This window comes from Salvelinus fontinalis, chromosome 3, assembly GCF_029448725.1.
Source record: "Salvelinus fontinalis isolate EN_2023a chromosome 3, ASM2944872v1, whole genome shotgun sequence".
NCBI classification, from domain to species: Eukaryota; Metazoa; Chordata; class Actinopteri; order Salmoniformes; family Salmonidae; genus Salvelinus; species Salvelinus fontinalis.
Genome location: NC_074667.1, coordinates 36,527,871 through 36,555,598, shown reverse-complemented (window position 1 = coordinate 36,555,598; position 27,728 = coordinate 36,527,871). Strand labels below are relative to the sequence as shown.

At 42.5% G+C, this 27,728-nt stretch overlaps 1 protein-coding gene across 2 annotated transcripts in view; it reads left to right on the top strand.

Moving 5' to 3' along the window:
• The window catches only part of LOC129846598 (retinoic acid receptor gamma-A-like), a 70,332-nt gene that overhangs the window by 33,190 nt on the left and 9,414 nt on the right, over nucleotides 1-27,728 (top strand). The window contains exon 1 of one of the 2 annotated variants that reach the window (XM_055914555.1): nucleotides 7,819-8,438. The exons of the other annotated variant lie outside the window; for it this stretch is intronic. Coding sequence (XP_055770530.1) covers nucleotides 8,294-8,438 — 145 coding nt within the window. The 5' untranslated portion in view covers nucleotides 7,819-8,293. Of the gene's footprint in view, nucleotides 1-7,818; nucleotides 8,439-27,728 lie in introns of those variants that run through there. 2 annotated transcript variants of the gene reach the window in all.

Here is a 27,728-nt window from a genome sequence, read left to right as displayed (position 1 = left end):
TTTAAATGTAGTTGTTTAGAAGAGAAACTTGAGTCAGGAACAAAATCAAAACAAGTGCATAGATGGGGCGGTGGGTAGTGTGGCTGACTCCACATGATGACAGATGAAGATTAAGTAGCCTTTGACAAGAGTTGGACACAAACCTAAACCAATGAAAATCCTCCGCATAAATAATGGCGTGGTCTTGAGAGTAAGGTGGTCCAATGGAGCTCACTGGGTGGTTGCAGTTCAAGGAGAAGGGCGGCGCATAGGCTCTCCAATTTGCCTTGTCTGGCCGACGCGCCAAAGCCTTTCACGAGCGCTCATACAAACAGAGAATCCCTACAATCAAGATTCCTAATTATCATAATAGTTTTTTAAAAAAGGGGCATTTTGTGTTCATCATGTATAGGCACTAAACTTATGTAGGACTTCATGGATCTCTTCCTGATCCAAGCTCTTCCTGGCTTTGTTCATCATCCTCAGACTGTGTCATTTATTACTCCAATGTCAAGATTACTATAAGCTTTCTCATTTAGAATGATACACAGTCTGATACACAGGTTTGGACTTATGAGCAAATGCTGTACATTCCAACACAGGCAAATACGACACAAACTGCAGCCAACAGTTCCCTAGCCCCTTAAATGTGACCATAATTGTGACTGCAGCTTTATTGATGAACACATTGTGATTTGTGCCCATACTGTTAGTGCTGGGGTTATGAAAGACCGAGAGAGCCCATTGTTCTGGCCTGTGTGTGTTTCTCTCAGAGATGATGACAGAATGAATAGCTGAGGAACCAGATTCTGAAATGCCCTGTGAGGAGCTGGATTGTGACTGTGTGTGTACTATGTGTGTGTACTATGTGTGTGTATGTGCCTGCGTGTGCATGTGAGTGTGAGTGTACGTGTTAGAAAAAGAGTTGGAGAGAAAGAAAGAAAGAGTGAGAAAGGGAATGGACCTCCCTTTTCCTGTCTGCATTCCCTCTTTCATTTCTGTCTCTCTTTCCTTGGTCCTGGGGCTGGAAGCTGTAAGAAGGGGGGTTTGAGGGGGTAAGGGGGGGGGGCTGTAATTGTCTCAAGGTGTGGAGAGAACAGAGCAGGCTGAGATTGTGCAGCTACGCTCCCTGCTGTGAGTCACAGAAAAGTGTGTGTGTGTGTGTGTGTGTGTGTGTGTGTGTGTGTGTGTGTGTGTGTGTGTGTGTGTGTGTGTGTGTGTGTGTGTGTGTGTGTGTGTGTGTGTGTGTGTGTGTGTGTGTGTGTGTGTGTGTGTGTGTGTGTGTGTGTGTGTGTGTGTGTGCGTGTGTGTGTGTGTGTGACGTGTTGAAAGACAGGTAAAAATGTTGAGACTAAGAGAGGGAAACGTTTGGTGCGGGACTTGCTTACATGAACAAAGCAAAGTTTAAAAGGCAAAAAGAGGCCATAGCATTATGAAAAGAGTGACTTTTTTCTTGGAAGTTTCACTATTGTTCAGTTGACTCTAACACTTCCATAGTGAGAGAAAAGGGAGAGAAAAAGAGGAAGAGAGGCAGAGAGAAAGAGTAAAAGAGAGAAAAAATGCAACAGTACATTAACATAGTGGGGAAGATATTGACATAACAGCAAATTTGCAATTATACAATAAGGGAAAATCATTATGGATAATGAGAATCCAAAAAACAGAGTGATCAGAAGAAAAGTGAGCCAGGAAAGGAACAGAAACCAGGGAAGGAGGGCAGGAGAAGTTTGAAGGGGAGTTAGAGCCCCAGTGGGGGTTTCTTCCAGAGTTCATCCCTCGTGAACGAAGGAAGGAAGGGGAGAGATGGGGGGGGGGGGGGGGGGGGGGTGGAGTTGACCGTATAGAGAGCGTATGAAGTATCCAAAGTCAAGCCAATTGAGTTGGCTTGCGGGGGAAAGCGCGGTATTAATGTGGCTGAAGTAGCCAATAACCCCAGGGCTGGGCAAATCAACTGAATGGAATGAATTGAATTAGAAAGGCAACACAAGCCAGATGACGAGGGAAGAGAGAGAATCTGAAAGAGTTGAAAACACAAACCAGGGAGGGAGAAAGAGAGAGAGAGAGACATAATGTCTCTATTCTTTTGAAACTTTTGTGAGTGTCATGTTTACTTACTGTTTGGCAATGTAAACATATGTTTCCCATGCCAATAAAGCCATTTGAATAGAATTTAGAGAGAGATGAGAAAGAGAGAGATGAGGTAGAGAGAGAGACATGAGGTAGAGAGAGGGAAAAACACCAAACAAGAAAAACACCAAATAATGCAGCAGAGCAGAATTAGGCCAATACCCGCTAATTATCAAAATCCAGTAAAGAGCTGTTAAATTCGACAACCACCTAAAAGGAAGCGATTCCCAAACCTTCCATAACAAAGTCATCACCTACAGAGAGATGAATCTGGAGAAGAGTCCCCTAAGCAAGCTGGTCCTGGGGCTCTGTTCACAAACACAAACACACCCCACAGAGCCCCAGGACAGCAACACAATTAAACCCAACCAAATCATGAGAAAACAAAAAGATAATTATTTGACACATTGGAAAGAATTAACAAAAAATCTGAGCAAACTAGAATGCTATTTGGCCCTAAACAGAGAGTACATAGTGACAAAATACCTGACCACTGTGACTGACCCAAAAATAAGGAAAGCTTTGACTATGCACAGAATCACTGGGCATAGCCTTGCTATTGAGAGAGGCCGTCGTAAGTAGACCTGGCTCTCAAGAGAAGACAGGCTATGTGCTCCCTGTCCACAAAATGAAGTGGAAACTGAGCTGCACTTCCTAACCTTCTGTCAAATGTATGACAATATTAGAGACACACATTTCCCTCAGATTACACAGACACACAAATAATTTGAAAACAAATCCAATTTTGATAAACTCCCATATCTATTCGGTGAAATACTACAGTGTGCAATCAGAGCAGCAAGATTTGTGACCTGTTGCCACAAGAAAAGGGCAACCAGTGAAGAACAAACACCATTGTAAATACAACCGATATTTATGTTTATTTATTTTCCATTTTGTAATCCCACTATTTGCATATCATTACAACACTGTATATAGCCATAATACGGCATTTTAAATGTCTCTATTCCTTTGGAACTTTGTGAATGTAATGTTTACTGTTCATTTTTTATTGCTAATTTCACCTTTGTTTATTATCTATTTCACTTGCTTTGGCAATGTAAACATACAGTACCGGGCAAAAGTCATTCAAGGGAAAATTCCAAGAGTGTGCAAAGCTGTCATCAAGGCAAAGGGTGGCTACTTTGAAGAATCTCAAACATAAAATATATTCTGATTTGTTTTACACCTTTTTGGTTACTACATGATTCCATATGTGTTATTTCATGTAGAAAATAGTACAAATAAAGAAAAACCCTTGAATGAGTAGGTGTGTCCAAGCTTTTGACTGGTACTGTATGTTTCCCATGCATATAAAGCCCTTTAATTGAATGGAATTTAATTGAGAGATGAGCTAGGGAGATAGAGATGAGGTAGAGAGATAGAGATGAGGTAGTAGAGAGCTAGAGAGATGAGGTAGAAAGATAGAGATGAGGTAGAGATATAGAGAGGTGAGGTAGAGAGAGAGAGAGATGAGGTAGTAGAGAGCTAGAGAGATGAGGTAGAAAGATAGAGATGAGGTAGAGATATAGAGAGGTGAGGTAGAGAGAGAGAGATGAAGTAGAGCGAGAGATGAGGTAGAGCGATAAACATGATGCATTTGATATTATTTGATTTTAGTAGGATCTCTTTTAGTCCTCATTTGGACTAATCTTTTCAAGAGTCCTTAAACATTCAAATACAATTTATAATACGATCACATTTTCACATATAACACACTGTTACAAACAGACATAATACACTGACATATTGACCAGTACCACATAACCTTCCAATTTGTTATAGTTCAATGGTTCTAAAGTATTGTTTGAATATATATATTGAAAGGTTTCTGGTTTGCTCAGATAAATTATTTTATTTCTTTATTACTATAAATCGAAATGCTCTTTTGCCTATTTCTATTTTCTGTCTGGATAACACATAGATGGTGGACAATCTATTCCTAGTATTTACTGAATGTCTGTCTCTCACAAACTGAATACTGTTGTGAATGGAGTTTGACCGTTTTAAATGGTGTACATTGTGAAATAAAATAGGAATGTTTTCTTTTCAATTGTCTTGTTGATTGACGGCCAACCAAGAGCATTGAGCATGACTATAACTGAATGTATCCACACCTTAAAACAATCCTTGCTGCTTTGTTCTGTGCATTCTGCAGCCTCCTAACTTCACTTGATGATGCATTTCCCCAGACCACAGAACAGTAGTTCACCTGACTCTCAATTAATGCTTGGGTTAATTGCTTAAGAATCTTTTCTAGTAAATATTTAACTATCCTTCTGATCATGCTTGCAGTTGTATATATACAGTATATATATATATTTTTTAACTTAGATTCGTTTTTTGAGACAACCATGATAAGCAGTTGTCTACCTTCACCCCTAGTAGTTTGGTTTCTGCCACTTCCTCAATTTGTACTCCCCCATACTTAATTGTATACAATGCTGTGTTGGCCTTTTCCTGGTTTTCTTGGTGTTCAAAAAAGTTTGTTCCAGCAAACCCACTCCCTGATATTTCCCAGATCTACTTGTAGAGCTTGCTGTACATGTTGAACCGATTGTCTATTTGTATAAATTGTAGTATCATCTGCAAATATAGTAGCTTGAGTTTTAGATAAGGCATAAGGAAGGTCGTTGGTATATATTAAGTAAAGAAGTGGCCCAAGGCAGCTGCCCTGTGGTATTCCACAGTTTGGAGGATGAGGGGAGGAAAACGACTCATTGATATAGGTGGACTGTTTCCTGTCAGTTAGATATGACTGTACCCAATTCAATGCTGCCTCCTTAAACCCATGTAGCAATTATTTAGTCAAAGTTATTTCATAATCCATTAAACGAAATGCTGCATTAAAATCTAAAAATAGTACACCCACAAACCTGCCATTATCCATAGCATTGAGCCACTGGTCAGTTATGTCAACCAATACAGTGGTAGTGGAATGGTTTTTGCAATAAGCATGCTGATTGGCTGTAATCAGATCATTTTTCCATGTACTCCCATATTTGTCTACTCACAATACCCTCCAATATCTTACTGAGTGAAGGGAGTAGACTAATTTGTCGACTATTGGAAGGAGTAATGGGTTCTTTGCTGTATTTCGGGATTGGACACAGTTTAGCATTCTTCCATACATTTGCAAATGTCCCCTTTTCCGGTGACCAATTAAATATGTATTTCATTGGAGCTGAAATCTCGGGAGCAGCATAGCGAAGTAAATTCTTTCCCATAAGATCATAACCTGTAGATTTACCATTGGGTAATGACTTCAATAGGTTTAATACCTCCTCTACTGACACCATTTGTAGATTAAAAGATCAGTTTTTTTTGCTCATAATATGATCATCAATCCACTGGACGATAGCTTGTTTGGAAGAATGGGTGTTTACATTATCGCTCAGTAAATACATTTTCTTTGGAAAACAAATCTGCAAAATGATTGGCAATATCAACTGGTTTTGTTATTATTCTCCCGTCAACCTCCACACTAGATGGGCATGATGAGATAGATGTACCAAGTAAGCCCTTAACTGTATTCCATGCCTTTTTAGAATCATTTTTACAATCAATAGTTAATCTAGTTCTAGTTTAGATTTGGCTACTAAGACTTTTGCCATATTTCTTTGAGAAAAAGCCTCACCCAGTTCATCATCAATCCATGGAGATGGACGAGCACCAACTGTACTCTTTCTTACTGGGGCATGATGATCCATTACCTCAGTGAGCAAATCAATAAAACATTCTGATTTAAATCATCATAAATCATCTCCCAGGTAGAGAGAACATGATAGATAGACTGGAGAACACACTGTACAAACAGCTGACGTGTTGATTTACGGAACATGCTCCTCTCTTCACATGTTATGAAATAACATCTGTATCAGTAAAAATGACTTCCCCTCTCTCTTTATGCACCACAGCTCTATAAGCATCTCCATTAGGGTCGGTGCAGTAGAAGGTTTGTCTACGTTGCTGCTGTGGTTTTTTATGTGTTTGGTCAAACTTTTGTCTTGTGTTTGAACCCGGTGACTGTGGTGTGCATGAAACTAGCACTGCGGTGCTGGATGCGGTTCAGTATACGGTCATTGAAATTACTGACTGAGAGAGAGAGAGAGAGAGAGAGAGAGAGAGATAGAGAGAGAGAGAGAGAGAGAGAGAGAGAGAGAGAGAGAGAGAGAGAGAGAGAGAGAGGAGAGAGAGGAGAGAGAGAGAGAGAGAGAGAGAGAGAGAGAGAGAGAGAGAGAGAGAGAGAGAGAGAGAGAGAGAGAGAGAGAGAGAGAGAGAGAGAGAGAGAGAGATGAACGGTACAGAGTGTACTAGTATGGGCAGCAATAATGTGATCTGAGACTCATTCCAATAAAAGCAGGATAGAATTAAGGAGGGGAGGGGTAGAATGAGAGATTGAGGACAAAAGAGAGAGAACTAAGAGAGAACGAGACTGTGTGTGTCTGTGCGTGCGTGCGTGTTTGCATATTTGTTTCCCCCCTGTTCCTCCCCACGAAGGCCTCTGGGTGGCGCCTCTGACTTTAACCATCACCCTACAGTCCCACACACAGTATATCACCATCAGAAATTACCATTTGCCACTTAATGCAAAGTAACAGTGTGGTATACTCAGTCTCAGCATTCATTTACAATAGGATGGCAGTCTTCTCTTAACATTGTCTGTTGACTCATTACATTTGCCCTCCCATGGGGACACTATGAAGTGGCATTGGGGACACATAAATGACTTTGGTGTTTGAACCCTAAGGAGGGATGGGGGTGGCTCAAGACTGTGTGGGAGGGAGAAGGGGGCTTTCAATTGAGAAAGGAGTAGAGGAGGGGGGCTGAGAGAAAGAGCAAGAGTACACAGTGGCAGAATACCTGACCACTGTGACTGACCCAACATTAAGGAAATGTTTGACTATGTACAGTTTCAGTGAGCATAGCCTTGCAATTGAGAAAGGCCGCCGAAGGCAGACCTGGCTCTCAAGAGAAGACAGGCTATGTCCACACTGCCCACAAAATGAGGTGGAAACTGAGCTGCACTTCCCGCCAAATGTATGACCATATTAGAGACACATATTTCTCTCAGATTACACAGATGCACAAAGAATTCGAAAACAAATCCAATTTTGATTAACTCCAATATCTATTGGGTGAAATACCGTTGTGTGCCATCACATCAGCAAGACTTGTGACCTGTTGCCACAAGAAAAGGGCAACCAGTGAAGAACAAACACCATTGTAAATACAACCGATATTTATGTTAATTTATTTTCCCTTTTGTACTTTAACTATTTGCACATCATTACAATACTGTACATAGACATAATATGACATTTTAAATGTTTTTATTCCTTTGGAACTTTTGTGAGTGTAATGTTTACTGTTAATTTTTATTGTTTATTTCACTTTTGTTTATTATCTATTTCACTTGCTTTGGCAATGTTAGCATATGTTTCCCATGCCAATAAAGCTCTTAAATTGTAATTAAAATGGAAAGAAAGACAGGGAGGGAGGCATGGTGTTTGTTTTCATTTGTAAAATATGAAATATGAAGAGGAGGAAGGGAAAGCAGAGGGAGAACATAGGATAGAAAGTTTGTTATGTGACCAACCAGACTAATGGGCCCGCCCCCGGCTCTCTAGTTCCCTCCCCGCCCCCCCCCCCCCCCCCCCCCCCCCCTTTGCTGAGAGAACAGGCTGTTGGTTCACTCCAAAGTATCACTGGCTGTGTGTGAGAGGCCCAGAGAGCTAAGGAGAGGGGGGTGTTTAGATCAGTTACAACTCCCAATGAGAAACACCCAGAGAGTGGAGAGGGTGACTGAGAGTGGGAAGTAGTCTGGAGCTCAAGAGAAGAGAGAAAGAGGAGACAAAAGGGGAAAAAGCTGTTCAACTCCAAGACCAATACACAGAGAGAAGCCAGTCGAGGACTTTATCAGAGTGGAACCAAACAGAGGCTGAGACAGACGCACAGCACCTGGAGAAGGTTCACCCTGACTGAAAGTGACAGAGGTCCACTATTACAACAACCACAAGCCTGGACAGCCAGTCCTGCTCTGAGCTGCTCTTGTTTTTCTCTGGGTGGAAATTCCTCTGAGACGTCACTGCTAGCTAAGCTCAGCTGAACAACCACAGCAGAAGAGGACTCTGGTGTTGTTGTGGTTGTTGGACAAAATAGTGTGTGTGGAGCTAGAGAGAGGAACATGTTTGACTGTATGGAGGCTCTAGGGATGGCCCCTCGGCCACTCTTCGACGTGTCCACTCAGGGGGCTTGTATGCTGGGCAAGGCCACCCCCTTCTTCCCTGGTCTGGACCCCTTTGCCTGGGCTGGGACAGCCAGTGTTCAGTGTAAGTGAAGTATTTGCTCTGTCTCCTCACTCGACTCATCAGACTGTAAAGGCTTGTGTGTGTGCTGTGCGTGTTTTAGCAGAGGCAGGGTTTTCACTCTCCTCATCAGGCCGGTGAGGCCGGTGGTGTTATTGTGATCATGCGGAAAGAGTGACAATCTCAGTGTGCGTGTGTGTGTCCTTATCAGAGTGCTGATGTTATCATAGAGCTCTCTCCACAGGAAGAGACAGATTCCATTTGATTCTCGTGCCCTTTCTCATCCTCCAGTTTGTTTGTTTATGTGCTCAGTGTGTGGGACTGCATATTTATTCATCATCACGTTTGTTTTCTTTTTGAATGACTTCAGATGAATGATTTAGCTTTCTCTCACAATATGGGCCCCCTGACCTTGTGAGGTGTTTAGAAGCTAACTACCAAAGTCAAAATGAAAGGGGATCCTTAAGAGGGATCACAAGAGGCCCAATGATGAAAGCCTAGGACCCATTTCAGTAGAGATATGGGTAACTGATGCAATGTGAATAACTAGGCCTACTTAAAAACATAATTAGCATCTAACTTAAAAGTTCATTTGAGGGCAAAACTGTTAATGAAGAATAACTAGAGCATGAATAAGTAGGACAATACAGCTTTACAGGAACAACTGAGGCCTTGGGGTATAACAGAGCCATGTCTCTCTCTCTTTTCCTAGAGGCTTTGCCACTTTGCTAACACACATCATGCCTGTATGAGTGAAAAGGAGTGAAAAACAATGGGTGTGAGAAAATAAGTTGTGATTGTTATGCAGCCCATCTACCCTCACCACTGTATTTCATATGATAATAGCATACTCTGGCACTGGCAACATGGTGTTTCTGGCATGCTCATTTGAATATGAAAGATGAGGGGGGCCTTGCCATTGCGCTATAAGAACGTGTTCAGGCAGAAAAGACACAGGAAACTATTACAGATGTTATATTGATCTATTTCATCCAGATGGCCTACACGCTTTTACGCAAGGCTGTGCCCCTTAGCGCCTTTTGTGTCGGTTTAATAATTGCGACCCAGGCGAATTCTACTTCATGACAGTAGGCCTACATCGTGTGCTGGTAAGTTTAAGTTCTTCAAGATGAACTGCCTATATATCTTCATTAATTGTGAAGACACCAGGGTTTCAGGCGCTGTCAGCCCCACGGTGTTTCCCGTAATGAAGACGAATGAGCTGTCAGGACGAGCGAGACCACAGCCGGTCTCAACTCGCTAAATACAATCGCCAACTTCTGAGGGGACAGGAGGACAACAAAATACTGCTACAGTTGTATTGAACATCGAAACTATGAGCCGTTCTTTATTCGGTAACAGTCTAGGTCCTATAATGTCCTGTCCAAAGTGACCTTATTATTACGTTTCTGTTGCGCAAATGTACATAGTGGCCACCACAACACTTTTTGATTGAAGAGAATGAGATTTATTTTTCCACGAACACTTTAAGTGAATTAAGTTCCGTTTATAAAATACTTTTCTCTGGTCGTACGATTGATTGCCTTCACAAAATAGTATCTGTTAGGCAGTTTGAGAAAGAGACAAAGATAAGGAGGAAACCGAGTAGGTCTAAAGACCACAGAAATGTCCTTTGATAGGCGTGGATGGCCCCGGGCGGGGAGAGAGAAAAGAGGGATCTAGAGTGTTGAGTGTTCATCTTTAGACCGGTGTTCTGTTTCCATCCTCTGTTCCCAATAACCTCAGTAAACATCGAGAGACAATAACTTGCGAAGAGGCGTAATTCACCCACTCTATTCACACTGGTTTGCCCTCATTGTTGCCAACAGACGGATGAGCTAGCAATGGCTCACCCTTACATTGCCAAACATGGAAAGGTCGAACTAAAATCAAATTTAGGTAGTAGGATAGCATAATAACCAGTAAGAACTCATTCACATTCTCAAAGTAGTGGGTCTTTGTGAGTGTGTTCAACCTGGACTCAGGGGTAGATGTAACATAGTAAAAGAACATCACTGGACATTCCAATTAGTATGATATGTAATGTTCCGTATGGTAGCCTATATATTAACTTGTGGATGTCCATCATCCATTTTGTATGATATTTTATTAATTCCAATTTGTTTTGACTAATGTTAGCTAGGTGGCTAACGTTAACTACGCTAGGGGTTAGGAGTTAGGCTAAAAGGTTAGGGGAAGGGTTAGCTAACACGCTAAGTAGTTGTAAAGTAGCTAAAAAAAAGTAGTAAGTAGTTGCAAAAGTTGTCCGTGATGAGATTGGAACACACAACTTTTAGGTTGCTAGACGACTGCATTATACCACGCACCCTACTTTCCTTTTTTGCCTTAAAGATGCTCCGACATTTCCTGGTTGCTAAAATTTTAATAGTTCGCCTAATTTCAGTTTATGTGACAAAACAAACACGTATAGTGTAGAGAATTATTGTACCATCTAAACCGCTGTGAAATATATTTTCCATAAACAAAAATATTGTATTTTCAGCTGTTTGAAGCTGGTGTACAAAACCAAAAGTTAAAGATGCAAAAAGGAAACTTAAGAATGGGAAGTATAGAAATAGCACACATAGAACATATTTACTGCTTCTTAGACTTGCTTTCAATGAGAATGACAGATCTATAACACACATTTCTATGACTTTGTTTGTGTCGAGCAAAAATGTACGTATTACAGCTTTAAGTAACCTTCTGTCTTATATAGCCATACCAAACGTAGCATGTCATACTAATTTTTACATTACTATGTTAAGTCTAGTCTATGAGACCGACTCGACCAGGCTGGTGTGTTTGATGTTTGAGGTTTTTTGCCCTTGGAAGGTGAACTACCGTGTGTCATTGTTTAGCATTGACAGAAAGGAGGTCAATGATAGATTGACAGGCTTGTCAACAACAAACGAGGCCATCACGTTTTTCCCAAAAAGACAACCCAAGCTCTTTTTCAGCTCTATTACTTTGACACACTGCATTGTGTTTTATCGAATTTGATAAGGTAAATATTCTGAAGGCTGTAGGTCTTTCTCATATATCATCAGCAGAATAGAACATTTGGCCTACAGGAGAACACAACGCATCAGCACTAGTATCAACAACATAGCCATCCTGTGAAGGATCCGCCAGGGGGTAGATTGGAATAGAGGCTCTGTCACAGTGTGGAGCTTGGTCATGTTACTTCTCTAAATTCTCATAATCCGGGATAGGCATTCAGGCGGCCCTAGTGTGTGTGTGTGGCCAGTTTTCCTGTTTTCTGTTGTTTTTAGTTCAGGACCTTTCTGCCTCCCTTGGTTTTAATGTCAGGCGTTATGGAGAGAGCACAGACAGGCCAAAGTCAGGATCTGTGTGCGTGTGTCCCTCTTTGCACACCGGTGGGCTTCCTAATAAAGAAAGAGAAAGGCATCATTTTAAACACTATTAAATAAAGTAGACATGGTATTGTACAATAATGAAAGCAACACCAAACAAGGACTATACATGCCATTATTTTGAATTCTTATGAGTGTGCTGCTGTATATGTGTGTCCGTCTCACTGAATCATGCATACAGTATCCCTCGGATCTTGTGTCTTGTCAGAATACGTCAACATCATTTGTTTGCCTTTAATGAAGGCCTTTAATTATTCAATTATAATTACAAAAGGCTCAATTAAGAGATTAGACTGCCTGCAGGGACGGGGCAGCAAGAAGAGAGGGATGAATGGGGGTTTGATTAGGGATTAAGATTTACCCCTTACAATTCCATCCCTTCTTCTGTATTCAGGGGGTTTCGTCCTTTCATCAGAGAATACGCCAGCATGTCTTCTCTGGGAGTGATAAAACTAATCCTCTGTCTCTCTCTGCTTCTCTCCTCTCTGCCCTTGATGTCTTATTCACTACCACCTTGAAGGTCATATGGCCACATTATACGTGTCATGACTATGTTAAGAAGCTCAGGTGAAATAGGATTAAATGTTAGTTTGTTTTAAATGCTGTGCCTTCAGGATTAAATAATATGGTTACAGATTAACTGTAAAGTGAGAATATTTCTCTAAGAGAAATTGGAGAGGCAGGATGAAATCTACATTGCAGTATGTAGAGTAAAACATTAGCATAAATGTACTTTTTTCATGGTCAAATAAAAATGGCAAATACTTTGACACTCACAGGTATATGTTTTTAGCTTCCATAATAAGACATGTATGCACAAAGGCAACAGGTTGTAAAGTAAGAATTTACACAAACATACTTGAGCCAGTTTGATTAAATCGGTCTAAAACAAGGATAGGGAGACAGAGTGAAATACTATATGTGAGGTAGATGGTAGTTGAGAGGGTTTAGAGGGAGAGTGAGAGAGAATACATCCCATAGACGGTGTGTGTATTTGTGTCTGTGGTGTGTGTGCTTTTGTGTGTCTGTCTCAGTGCTCAGACGGCTGTCCCTGTTTGTGCCTGCACAGATTTCACAGGCCCCTGATGGAATTCAGTAATAGCATTGTATAGCTTGTCTTCAGTGGGCAAGGGAACACAGTAAATAATATTGGTTGTCCATGGTGCGTCCACTCCTATGCGTCCTACACAGTGTCCTGGGACGCCTCTGGGCTGGCTTTGTCATAGTGCCATTGGGCCAGGGCCAGTGGGAGAAGGACCCAGTCAACCCTACCCTTTGTATTATTCTGTCATTGTTTTCCAAAGTCAGAGAACCACTCATTTACATGATATAAAGATTTTCTACATTATACAGTACCGGTCAAAAGCTTGGACACACCTACTCATTCAAGGGTTTATCTTTATTTTTACTATTTTCTACATTGTAGAATAATAGTGAAGACATCAAACCTATGAAATAACACATATGGAATCATGTAGTAAGCAAAAAAGTTTTCAACAAATCAAAATATATTTTATATTTGAGATTCTTCACAGCAGCCTCCCTTTGCCTTGATGACAGCCTTGCACACTCTTGACTGGTACACTATATTTTGGACATTATTGGACTGTCGTCAGGCACCTCTCTATGGTTTCTCCCAGATAGACATAGAATGGTTGTAAATGGCGTGAGGTGACGCCTCAGGACTACCTGTGTGTGTTAGTGTATGGTCTCTCTGTCTGTCTCTGGGAGTGTGTATGTATCGAAGTTTGAGATCCAACCCCAGAGGAAGTGGGGATCCTGTCTTCCTGTGGCAGTGCAATGCTGAGCAGAACACCAGTAAGTAGCTAGTCAACTGAGTGTTACTCTTCAGTCAAAAATAACCTGTGCTAAGCTTTAGCTACTGTGTATGTTTGAGTTGCTGTTTGAGTTATTAACTGAGGCCTGTTCAGATGCGCTAAACTGTCCGACCACACAAAAGGGATGGATTTTGAGTGACTGATTAGTTGAATGATATATTGATGATTGATATGTTGATGATTGATATGTTGATGATTGATATGTTGATTTACTGGTTGAGAATCCTGGTCTGAAATTGCTAATGCAAAGTTAGTTGAAATGCCTTGTGGGACTTGTAGCTAGGTTGTTTAGATACTCAAACCTCTCTCAGTCAGATGAATGCTTTAGTAATTGTGGTGACTGAACCACTTGTATTGCACTAGGATTAGTGGTTCTTGACAGTAATGACAAATTGTTTCCCAATTTCAGTGTAACTCAAACAATCTTAAAAGTAATGGGATTAGCTTGGTGGAGTTATTGAAAAGCAGTTACTGTAGCATGAGGAAGCAGCCAGGCAGCACTGTAGTGCCTCACCTGTTGTAATGAATAGTCTTTACCGTCTAGTCTTGTTCTAGCTTGTCTCAGACTCTGTAATTCCCCTTTTCATTGTGTCATAACAGTCTTTCCCATCCATGGCCACAACACATTGACTTCAATGGCTGGATGTTTGGAAACAATTGAAACGTGTGTGTGTGTGTGTGTGTGTGTGTGTGTGTGTGTGTGTGTGTGTGTGTGTGTGTGTGTGTGTGTGTGTGTGTGTGTGTGTGTGTGTGTGTGTGTGTGTGTGTGTGTGTGTGTGTGTGTGCGCGCGCGTGCGTGCGTGCGTGCGTGCGTTCGTGCGTGTGTGTGTGGGTCTATGTGTGTTTTTGTCTCAGTGTTGTTGTTCATCAAGGTGGGATTAGGAAGGCATGGCTGTTTGATGCATAGTGTTGGTCATCTGACAAGAAAGTGTTGTGCAGAAAGTAGGGGTAGTTGGTGAGTAGGGGAGATGAGGGGTGGCCAAATGTTGACTCCGTTTCATCCAAAAAAAAGGGGTGAAATAAAAAGGTAGCTTTATGAGGTGTTGTAAAGAAGAAAGGCTGCTTTGTATGCAATGTGAGGTGAATGTGAGGGGCAATCCTGATTTAACAACCGTCCCTAAAAAAAGCCCCCCCCCCCCCCCCCCCCCTCTTAAAGAAACCCTGCCTTCCTGTCCATCTCTGTTAGGAGAAAAACATATGGTAGTAAATATTGCATAAAACACTGCAGTTGTATTTATAGAGTGAACATGTACAAAAGTCAGTACAGATGTAGGATCTTCATTTGAGCCAATCTGCTACAGTAGGAAAATAACCCTGCAGCAACAGGAAATATTAAGTATTATGTGGATTTTAATGAATGGATATTTTTGTAGGGGTCAAGTCTGAAATTTCAAGTCTGACATTTCAAAGTGGAAATTACAAACTTTAGAAGCCTTTTTAAACCTCAAATACACTACAAGTTGTACATTTCCTGAATGTTCCCTGCAACAGGGTGATCATATTAAGATCCAACATCTGTAGGTGAACTTGCAGCATTACTCTCCACATTATCTGTGTGTATGTGTGTGTGTTTGCCGTATAGTCCACGGCTGTGTGTCGTTCTAGTAAGGGTGTGATAATTCCTCTCGGATTGTGTGTGTGCATGCATGAGCTGGTGTGTGCTCATGTGTTTGTGCGTGTGACCCCCTCTTGCCTGTGCGTTTGGTGTTGCTGTTTTTATGGAGCCATCTCCTGGACGGTAGACTGGTTTTATCACAGGCTTTCCTTTCAAAGAAGCTGCCAATGACAGGAAGGGCTCCTCCTCCCAACAGAGCAGGAAGGCAGAAGGGGGAGAGAGGGAGGGAGGGATATGGGACAGGCCGGGGAGGGGGAAGGGAGGTGAGAGAGGATGGGGGGTGTAGGTATTGAACTTAAGACAGCTGACGAAAGGAAGTCCCATTGCTCCACATTTTAGACTGAAATCTCTTCGACCCCCCCCCCCCCGTGCTAACACATACACGCACTCAGCATATCCTCTCCTGGGGTTCAGGCTTATTTGGGGCTCCCGAGTGGCGCAGTGGTCTAAGGCACTGCATCTCAGTGCAAGAGGCATCACTACAGTCCCTGGTTCAAATCCAAGCTGTATCACATCTGGCTGTGATTGGGAGTCCCATAGGATGGTGCACAATTGGCCCAGCGTTGTTGGGGTTAGGCCGGGGTAGGCCGTCATTGTGAATAAGAATTTGTTCTTAAATGACTTGCCTGGTAAAATAAAAAAATCCTTATTGGTTATCTGTAAACATAGGCCTATCTGTTATAACGAACTAGTATGTTTAACACCAGTGTACAGATACAACTCTAGAATGACCCATTAAATCAGTTCACACATTTGCCCACATCATGCTCATTTCAAAGAGTGAGTGGTCATTGTGGAGCATATGGGTTTGAAGACACACAAGGGAATTGTTTTCCTGTTTGTTGGTATATACAGGATGGGATGAGTTAACGTAGTCTCCATTTTCTCCCTCAGATCAGGCTTACGGTGGTGTTCTTGTGTGTTGTTCCCACATACTGTATGTGTTGTTCCCCTATTTTACACTGAAAGTCACACTGAAAGTCACACTGAAAACCGATACACACATTCCAACATGTTCATACACTGAAACCAGCCTACACTCACACACATTCACACGCACACACAGTCCACACCAGACTCCAGAACATTTTGTGAGGCGAGAAGTTATGTAAAAGGAAATTTGCAAACCAAATGAGTCTTTGGAGACCTGATAGCGCCATACTGTAGATTGGAGCACGTCCAATTTAAAACTGAACGCCTACAGTCATGTACCGAGATTCCATTATGTTGGCACAACTGAAGTTTGTGCAGAAACTCATCTCTATAAAATGCCATCTCATATCGATCATTAGAACTCGAAAAAGCCATGTGACCCTGATCAGGGAAAAATACTATTAAGTTATTGCCAGGTATCACTAGGACATGGAGTTTTTCCTTGTCAGATACCTGTGTCAGGAACACTACTTATGGGTCCTAAGTGGCGCAGCGGTCTAAGGCATCACTACAAACACTGGTTCGATCCCGGGCTGTATCACAACCGGCTGTGATCGGGAGTCCCATAGGGCGCCGCACAATTGGCCCAGCGTCGTCCGGGTTAGGGGATGGTAAGCCGTCATTGTAAAACAAGAATTTGTTCTTAACTGTCTTGCCTAGTAAATAAAATATAACTATTTTGTTGGAAATACAAGGGAAGATAAACGTAGACAAAATCCCAGGATACTCCCATAGTAACATCCCATGGAGAGGTTCTGTCAAGCCCACCAGGCTGGCTGAAGCCCACCAGGCTGGCTGAAGCCCACCCTGAGACGTCTGAACTGCCCCTTAGGCAATGCGCCCCACTCTGTCGCCCACAGCGAATGAAAGGAGCCCTTCATCACAGCATACATTCAACACGCTACACCGTGTGCATGTGGGTGCGTGCTGGATATGAAAATGCATTTCTCATCGCTAGGATCCATGTGACATATATGACAAATGGGTGAAAAGTTTGCATAAGGTCTTGACTAAAGCTTCTTCACGGTCCGGCTGTTGTAGCAAGCAAACTGTACTAACGTAGGCTATAGCCTACACTAACAAAAAAAAATCATTGTGTAACTGACAAGCTTGTATCTACATTGAGGTTCATTCAGACATCTAATGAGTCTCAAAGGTCAAGAAAACTCTGTAATTAGATGAAAAATGTACATGGCCTCAGTGTATGTCAGCCTCATGCCCCAGCTGTAATAGCTAGCATAGGTAGAGCGAGTTAAGACAGACCTATGCTGCATGGTTGAAAGACAGACGGAGAGAAAGAGGGGGACAGATGGGGGCGGCAGGGTAGCCTAGTGGTTAGAGTGTTGGACTAGTAACCGGAAGGTTGCAAGTTCAAATCCCCGAGCTGACAAGGTACAAATCTGTCGTTCTGCCCCTGAACAGGCAGTTAACCCACTGTTCCTAGGCCGTCATTGAAAATAAGAATTTGTTCTTAACTGACTTGCCTAGTTAAATAAAGGTAAAAAAAAAAAAAAAAAAAAATGTGGGAGTGTGTATAAGTGACAAGGGGGGATTATGAAGACTCACTCCCTCCCCTGCAAAAAGAAGCCATGCAAAACAGAAGGGATTAGGAGTAAAATGATACGGTATTGTGATGGCTCTGCTGTACCTGCCCTCCCCACCCACACCCCCCATCACCCCTCCTCATAGCCTAGGCTGACACACGGCACTCAGGATGGGGATTGTCATGCTAATTGAGTCCCAGGCTTCTGGGGGCTGATAAGGAAGGCCTCAGGTTTCACAGGAGCTTTTGTTTTCTAAACAGTGATGTGTCGAGCTGAGACACACTGAAGGAGAAGCAGAGAGAGAGAAAGAGGGAGCGAGAGAGTGAGAAAGACAATTAGACCCAACCAAATCATGAGAAAACAAAAAGATAATTACTTGACACATTAGAAGAAATTAACAAAAAAACAGAGGAAACTAGAATGCTATTTGGCCCTAAACAGAGAGTACACAGTGGCAGAATATCTAACCACTGTGACTGACCCAAACTTAAGGAATACTTTGCCTATGTACAGACTCGGTGAGCATGGCCTTGCTATTGAGAAAGGCTGCCGTAGGCAGACCTGGATCTCAAGAGAAGACAGGTTATGTGCACACAAAATGAAGTGGAAACTGAGTTGCACTTCCTAACCTCCTGCCAAATGTATGACCATATTAGAGATACATATTTCCCTCAAATTACACAGATCCACAAATAATTCGAAAACAAACCCAATTTTGATTAACTCCCATGTCTATTGGGTGATATACCGTAGTGTGCCATCACATCAGCAAGATTTGTGACCTGTTGCCACAAGAAAAGGGAAGAACAAACACCATTGTAAATACAACCCATATTTATGTTTATTTATTTTCCCTTTTGTACTTGAACTCTTTGCACATCGTTAAAACACTGTATAGAGACATAATATGACATTTGAAATGTCTTTCTTTTTTTGGAACTTCTGTGACTGTAATGTTCACTGTTACTTTTTTAATTGTTTATTGTTTATTTCACTTTTGTTTATTATCTACTTCACTTGCTTTGGCACTGTAAACATATGTTTCCCATGCCAATAAAGCCCTTGAATTGAATTGAAAGAGAGGGGGAGTGCGAGAGAGAGATGTGTAGAGCTGAGGAGACACCCTGAAGGAGAAGCAGAGAAAAAGAAAGAGGGAGTGAGAGAGAATGAAAGGAAGAGGGAGATGAAAAAGGTGAACGCAAGAGAGAGAGAGAGATAGAGAGAGAGAGCAAACTGCAGCTAACTAAAACACCAGGGTAGCCACAGACCCACTTTTGCACAAAGTGAAAAGGTGGAAGGAAGGTAGAGGGATTAACAAGGATGGAGAGAGGAAGGTGGGAGAGAGAGAGGGATAAAGTGAGATGGAGGGAGTTGTGAGGGGTGGAGCTGGTCTAATTGCTTGTCTAGGGGTAGTCCTATGGATGCTGATTGATGTAGTGACACGCTGTGAGGTAAGCCCTGGGTGAAGAAAGAGACAGAAGGAGAGAGAGAAGGGCGTTTTTTCAGGCTGAGGCTCAGAGGCTGGGCTCAGTTCAGGGTGATGACAGATCCTGACAGATCCAGGCCCCCTCTCTCTCGGTCTCTTCCAGCCAGGTGGAGCTGGGATTGTCCCAATCTATTTCTCTGTGTTCTCCTGTTTTCCCTCACTCATGTCCTTCTATGCCCCTTCCTTTTTCTCTGTCTCCCTCTCTCCCTTTATCTTGTGTCCTTTTGTCTTTTCTCCCTTTTCTGTCTCTCCCTCTCTCCACCTCTCCCCCCACGCGTCAGACATTGTCAGTCTCTACCTCTCCCCTGGCGCCACATGCAGCTCCTCGTTTTCAATAGGAGCCTTTTTTTCTGGGCCTTTCTTTCATTGTAGTGTTACTACATAAATAGAAAACAGCACTCCGGTTACAGTGTCCCTCACTCAGCACCAACCCACTACCACCTCCACTACCTGTCTCTACTGACAGCATGGGTGTTCCAAAAGGTACCCTATTCCCTATATAGTACTCTAATTCCCTATATAGTGCTCCAATTCCCTATATAGTGCTCCAATTCCCTATATAGTGCTCCAATTCCCTATATAGTACTCTAATTCCCTATATAGTACTCTAATTCCCTATATAGGGCTCTAATCTCCTATGGGCCCTGGTAAGAAGTAGTAATTTTGGACATATCCTGGGACTGGGTCTCTGTCTGTCTCAGGCCATGGTAGAAGGATTTGGGGCCCAGGATTATATTTCGGAATGCTCAGACATATTCGCTTGATCGTCTATATGTGATCACAATTAAGCAACCTCAGTCTTCTATAACACTGATCAGAGCAGTTATAGTGAACGAGGGCCCAGAGTTATTCCTGGTTGGGATTGCTGGTCACGAAAAAGTCCTGACTCTAATCACCAGCCGTAAAAGCAACAGTGGCTGTGGTTCCTGTGAGCATATGTTACGTTCGTCGTTAGAATGAGACCAAGGTGCAGCGTGGTAGGCGTACATTTTCCTTTAATTTAAATGTTCCACCAAAAAAAACAATAAACAACTCAATGAACGTAAAGCTAGGAGTGCAAACACATGCAACACAAAAAGACAAGATCCCACAACAGAAAGTGGGAAAAAGGGCTGCCTAAGTATGATCCCCAATCAGAGACAACGATAGACAGCTGCCTCTGATTGGGAACCATACTCGGCCAAAAACAAAGAAATAGACAACATAGAATGCCCACCCCAAATCACACCCTGACCTAACCAAATAGAGAAATAAAACGTCTCTCTAAGGTCAGGGCGAGACAACATAGGAGCAACAGTTGAAGTAGTGGTAGCATCTCAATGTAGTCTATTGGTTGTAGTAAGATGTTGGTAGTGGTTTTGGTAGTGGTTTTAGGCTATTGGTCTAGTAGTAGTACTAATGTTAGTGGTAGACTCGTAGCTTATTGGTAGCTAGTACTAATGGTATTGCTAGTGGTGGTAGTAGACTGTTAGGCTATTGGTAGCTGGTACTAATAGTAGTGGTGGTAGTAGACTGTTATGCTATTGGTAGCTAGTACTAATGGTAGTGGTGGTAGTAGACTGTTAGGCTATTGGTAGCTGGTACTAATGGTAGTGGTGGTAATAGACTGTTAGGCTATTGATAGCTGGTACTAATGGTAGTGGTGGTAGTAGACTGTTACACTATTGGTAGCTAATACTAATAGTATTTGTATTTGTTTGTATTATGGATCCCCAATAGCTACTGCCAAGACAGCAGCTACTCCTCCTGGGGTCCAGCAAAATTAAGGCAGTTCTAAAATTTTAAACACATTACAATACATTCACAACAGATTTCACAACACATCAAGTGTGTGCCCTCAGGCCCCTCTACTACCACATATCTACAACACAAAATCCATGTGTACGTGTGTGTATAGTGCGTATGTTATCGTGTGTGTGTATGCATGTGTCTGTGCCTATGTTTGTGTTGCTTCACAGTCACTGCTCTTCCATAAGGTGTATTTCTATCAGTTTTTAATCAAATTTTACTGCTTGCATGAGTTACTTGATGTGGAATATAGTTCTGTGTAGTTATGGCTCTATGTAGTACTGTGTGCCTCCCATAATCTGTGCTGGACTTAGGGAATGTGAAGAGACCTCTGGTGGCATGTCTTGTGGGGTATGCATGGGTGTCCGAGCTGTGTGCCAGTAGTTTAAACAGACAGCTCGGTGCATTCAACATGTAAATACCTCTCACAAATACAAGTCGTGATGAAGTTAATCTCTCTTCCACTTTGAGCCAGGAGAGATTGACATGAATATGATTAATATTAGCTCTCAGTATACATCCAAGGGTCAGCCGTGCTGCCCTGTTCTGAGCCAATTGCCCGGTGCCACAAAGTCCCTCTTTGTGGCACCTGATCACACGCCTGAACAGTAGTCCAGGTGCGACAAAACTAGGGCCTGTAGGACCTGCCTTGTCGATAGTGCTGTTAAGAAGGCAGAGCAGCGCTTTATGATGGACAGACTTCTCCCCATCTTAGCAACTGTTGTATCAATATGTTTTGGCCAAGACAGTTTACGATCCAGGACTACTCCAAGCAGTTTAGTCACCTCAACTTGCTCAATTTCCACATATGATTTATTGCAAGATTAAGCTGAGGTTTAGGGTTTAGTGAATGATTTATCCCAAATACAATGCTTTCAGTTTTTGAAATATTTAGGAAAGACTTATTCTTTGCCACCCATTCTGAAACTAACTGCAGCTTTTTGTTAAGTGTTGCAGTCATTTCAGTCCCTGCAGTAGCTGACGTGTATAGTGTTGAGTCATCCGCATATATAGACACATTACTTTATATTACTCAAAGCCAGTGGCATGTCGTTAGTAAAGATTGAAAAAAGCAAGGGGCCTAGACACTTGCCCTGGGGAATTCCTGATTCTACCTGGATTATGTTGGAGAGGCTTCCATTAAAAAACACTCTCTGTGTTCTGTTAGAGAGGTAACTATTTATCCACAATATATCAAGGGGTGTAAAGCCATAACACATACATTTTTCCAGTAGCAGACTAGGATCGATAATATCAAAAGCCACACTGAAGTCTAACAAAACAGCCCCTACAATCTTTTATTCATCAATTTCTTTCAGCCAATCATCAGTCATTGATGTAAGTGCTGTGCTTGTTGAATGTCCTTCCCTTTAACCGTACTGAAAGTCTGTTGTCAATTTGTTTATTGTAAAATAGCATTGTCAAACACAATTTTTCCCAGAAGATTACTAAGGGTTGGTAAACAGGCTGATTGGTCGGCTATTTGAGCCAGTAAAGGGGGCTTTACTATTCTTAGGTAGCGGAATGACGTTTTGATACATTGATAGCATCTCATCTCATATGTATATGTATATACCTGTAGATATATGTATATGTATATACTGTATTCTATACCATCTACTGCATCTTGCCTATGCCGCACGGCCATCGCTCTTTCATATATTTATATGTACATATTCTTATTCATCCCTTTACATTTGTGTGTATAAGGTAGTCATTGTGAATTTGTTAGATTACTTGTTAGATATTACTGCACTGTCGGTACTAGAAGCATAAGCATTACGCGACACTCGCATTAACATCTACTAAACATGTGACCAATACAATTTGATTTGATTTGATATGTCAAATAGGAGTGGCAATATCGTCCGCTATTATCCTGGTAGTGGTGGTAGTAGACGGTTAGGTTTTTGGTAGCTAGTACTAATGGTAGTGATGGTAGTAGACTGTTATGCTGTTGATAGCTAGTACTAAAATGTTCAGCTAAAATGCCGCCGGAGCAGAAGTTTTATGTGCCCCCAACCGATTGTGGTTTTTTTTTGTTTATCTGCGTTGTTTGTAACTAATTTTTTTACTATTTTTGTACATAATGTTGCCGCTACCGTCTCTTATGACCGAAAATAACTTCTAGACATCAGGACTGCGATTACTCACCACGGATTAGCAGAATCCTTTTTCTTCTTTCACGACTCTGAAGAGCCCAAGGCGGAGGATATACAGCTCCCTCGGGAACAGGCCCCGACCCCAGTGATCAGCGTGAAGAGGAGGCGGAGAAAGAGAGGCCGGAGGGCGGGCTGCCTTCTGAAGAGTAGGAGGCGATCAAATAAACGACCACTCCCCTCAATTCTGCTCGCGAACTTGCAATCATGGACAATAAAATGGACGAGTTATTGGGAAGATTAAACTGCCATCAAGACATTAAAAACTGCAAACAAAACATTAAAAACCGTAACATCTTATGCTTCACGGAGACGTGGCTCAATGACGACAATATTAACATACTAACCAGCTAACTAACCATATTAACCAGCTATCAGCTGGTTATACTATATACCGGCAGGATAGAACAGCGGCATCTGATAAGACAAGGGGCGGCGGTCAATGTATTTTTGTAATCAACAGCTGGTGCACGATATCTAAGGAAGTCTCGAGCCATTGCTTGCCTGAGGGAGAGTTTCTCATGATAAGCTGCAGACCACATTACCTACCGAGAGAGTTCTCATCTATATTCTTTGTAGCTGTTTACATACCACCACAGTCAGAGGCTGGCACCAAGATAGCATTGACTGAGCTTTATTCCACCATAATCAAACAAGAACACGCTCATCCAGAGGCGGCGCTCTTAGTAGCCGGGGACTTTCAAGGAAACTTAAATCAGTTTTACCTAATTTCTATCAACATGTTAAAACAAATCTGACCATAATTCTAACCTCCTGATTCCTGCTAACAAACAAAAATTAAAGCAGGAAGCACCAGTCTTAGATCAATAAAAAAGTGGTCAGATGAAGCAAATGCTAAGCTACAGCACTGTTTTGCTAGCACAGACTGCTAGTACAGTTCCGCTAGCACAGTTCCGGGATTCCTCCGATGGCATTGAGGAGTACACCACATCTGTCATTGGCTTCATCAATAAGTGCATCGATGACGTCATCCCCACCCATAAACCATGGATTACAGGCAGCATCCGCACTGAGCTAAAAGCTAGAGCTGCCGCTTTCAAGTAGCGGGACTCTAACCCAGAAGCTTACAAGAAATCCCGCTATGCCCTCCAACGAACCATCAAACAGGCAAAGCGTCAATACAGGACTAAGATTGAACCGTACCACACCGGCTCTGACGCTCGCCAAATGTGGCAGGGCTTGCAAACCATTACAGACTACAAAGGGAAGCACAGCCGAGAGCTGCCCAGTGACACGATTATACCGGACGAGCGAAACTACTTCTATGCTCGCTTCGAGGCAAATAACACTGAAAAATGCACGAGAGCACCAGCTGTACCGGAAGACTGTGTGATCACGCTCTCCGCAGCCGATGTGAGTAAGACCTTTAGACAGGTCAACATTCACAAGGCCGCAGGGCCAGACGGATTACCAGGACGTGTACTTCGAGCATGCACTGAACAACTGGCAAGTGTCTTCACTGACATTTTCAACCTCTCCCTGTCTGAGTCTGTAATACCAACATGTTTCAAGCAGACCACCATAGTCCCTGTGGCCAAGAACCCTAAGCGAACCTGCCTAAATGACTACCGACCCGTAGCACTCACGTCTGTAGCCATGAAGTGCTTTGAAAGGCTGGTCATGGCTCACATCAACACCATCATCCCAGAAATCCTAGACCCACTCCAATTTGCATACCGCCCAAACAGATCCACAGATAATTTAGTTTCTATTGCATTCCACACTGCCCTTTCCCACCTGGACAGAAGGAACGCCTATGTGAGAATGCTATTCATTGACTACAGCTCAGCATTGAACACCATAGTGCCCTCAAAGCTCATCAATAAGCTAAGGACCCTGGGACTAAACACCTCCCTCTGCAACTGGATCCTGGACTTCCTGACGGGCCGCCCCCAGGTGGTAAGGGTAGGTAACAACACATCCGACATGCTGATTCTCAACACAGGGGCCCCTCAGGGGTGCGTGCTCATTCCCCTCCTGTACTCCCTGTTCACTCATGACTGCATGGCCAGGCACGACTCCAACACCATCATTAAATTTGCCGATGACACAACAGTGGTAGGCGTGATCACCGACAACAACGAGGCAGCCTATAGGGAGGAGGTCAGAGACCTGGCCGTGTGGTGCCAGGACAACAACCTCTCCCTCAATGTGATCAAGACAAAGGAGATGATTGTGGACTACAGGAAAAAGAGGACCAAGCACGCCCCCATTCTCATTGACGGGGCTGCAGTGGAGCAGGTTGAGAGCTTCAAGTTCCAAGCACACCATGACAGTCATGAAGTGGGCACAAAAAAACCTATTCCCCCTCAGGAGACTGAAACGATTTGGCATGGGTCATCAGATCCTGAAAAGGTTCTACAGCTGCACCATCGAGAGCATCCTGACTTGTTGCATCACTGCCTGGCATGGCAACCGCTCAGCCTCCGACCGCAAGGCACTACAGAGGGTAGAGCGAACAGCCCAGTACATCACTGGGGCCAAGCTTCCTGCCATCCAGGACCTCTATACCAGGTGGTGTCAGAGGAAGGCCCTGAAAATTGTCAAATACTCCAGCCACCCTAGTCATAGACTGTTCTCTCTGCTACCACATGACAAGCGGTACAGGAGTGTCAAGTCTAGGTCCAAGAGGCTTCTAAACAGCTTCTACCCTCAAGCCATAAGACTCCTGAACATCTAGTCAAATGGCTACCCAGACTATTCACATTTCCCCCCCCCCCACCCCTTCCCCCCTCCACACCACTGTCACTCTCTGTTTTCATCTATGCATAGTCATCAAAATTAACTCTACCTACATGTACATACTGCTTCAACTGACCGGTGCCCCTGCATATTGACTATGTACCGCCACCCCCCTGTATATAGTGTTATTTTACTGCTCCTCTTTAACTACTTGTTACTTTTATCTCTTATTCTTATCCATATTTTTTTTAAACTGCACTGTCGGTTAGGGGCTCGTAAGTAAGCATTGTAAGGTCTACACCTGTTGTATTCGGCGCATGTGACTAATAACAATTGATTTGATTTGATTTACTAATGGTAGTGGTGGTAATAGGCTGTTACACTGTTTGTAGCTAATACTAATGGTAGTGGTGGTAATAGACTGTTATGCTATTGGTAGCTAGTACTAATGATAGTGGTGGTAATATACTGTTATGCTATTGGTAGCTAATACTAATGGTAGTGGTGGTAATAGACTGTTATGCTATTGGTAGCTAGTACTAATGGTAGTGGTGGTAATAGACTGTTAGGCTATTGGTAGCTAATACTAATGGTAGTGGTGGTAATAGACTGTTAGGCTATTGGTAGCTAATACTAATGGTAGTGGTGGTAATAGACTGTTATGCTATTTGTAGTTAGTACTAATGGTGGCGGTAATATACTGTTATGCTATTGGTAGCTAGTACTAATGGTGGTGGTGGTAGTAGACTGTTACACTATTTGTAGCTAGTACTAATGGTATCGGTGGTAATAGACCATTACACTATTTGTAGCTAGTACTAATGGTGGTGGTGGTAGTAGACTGTTACACTATTTGTAGCTAGTACTAATGGTATCGGTGGTAATAGACCATTACACTATTTGTAGCTAGTACTAATGGTGGTGGTGGTAGTAGACTGTTAGGCTATTGGTAGCTAATACTAATGGTAGTGGAAATAGACTGTTACACTGTTTGTAGCTAGTACTAATGGTAGTGGTGGTAGTAGACTGTTAGGCTATTGGTAGCTAGTACTAATGGTGGTGGTGGTAGTAGACTGTTACACTGTTTGTAGCTAGTACTAATGGTAGTGGTGGTAATAGACTGTTACACTGTTTGTAGCTAATACTAATGGTAGTGGTAATAGACTGTTACACTGTTTGTAGCTAATACTAATGGTAGTGGTGGTAATAGACTGTTACACTGTTTGTAGCTAATACTAATGGTAGTGGTGGTAATAGGCTGTTACACTGTTTGTAGCTAATACTAATGGTAGTGGTGGTAATAGACTGTTACACTGTTTGTAGCTAATACTAATGGTAGTGGTGGTAATAGACTGTTACACTGTTTGTAGCTAATACTAATGGTAGTGGTGGTAATAGACTGTTACACTGTTTGTAGCTAATACTAATGGTAGTGGTGGTAGTAGACTGTTAGGCTATTGGTAGCTAATACTAATGGTAGTGGTGGTAATAGACTGTTACACTGTTTGTAGCTAATACTAATGGTAGTGGTGGGAATAGACTGTTACACTGTTTGTAGCTAATACTAATGGTGGTGGTGGTAGTAGACTGTTACACTGTTTGTAGCTAATACTAATGGTGGTGGTGGTAATAGACTGTTATACTGTTTGTAGCTAATACTAATGGTAGTGGTGGTCTTACAAAACATCTCATCAGTCAAGGTCAAAGCTAAAGGGTCAGAGTTTTATTCCACCTCTCTAGCCACTGGGAGCACTCTGTCCTCTAACTCTCATGTCTTTCTCTTTCTTCCCTCTATTTCTCTCTTCATTTGTCCCGCTCTTCTTTTATTAGATTATTCCTTTATGCCCGTTTCTACTATTTTTGAAGTCTCG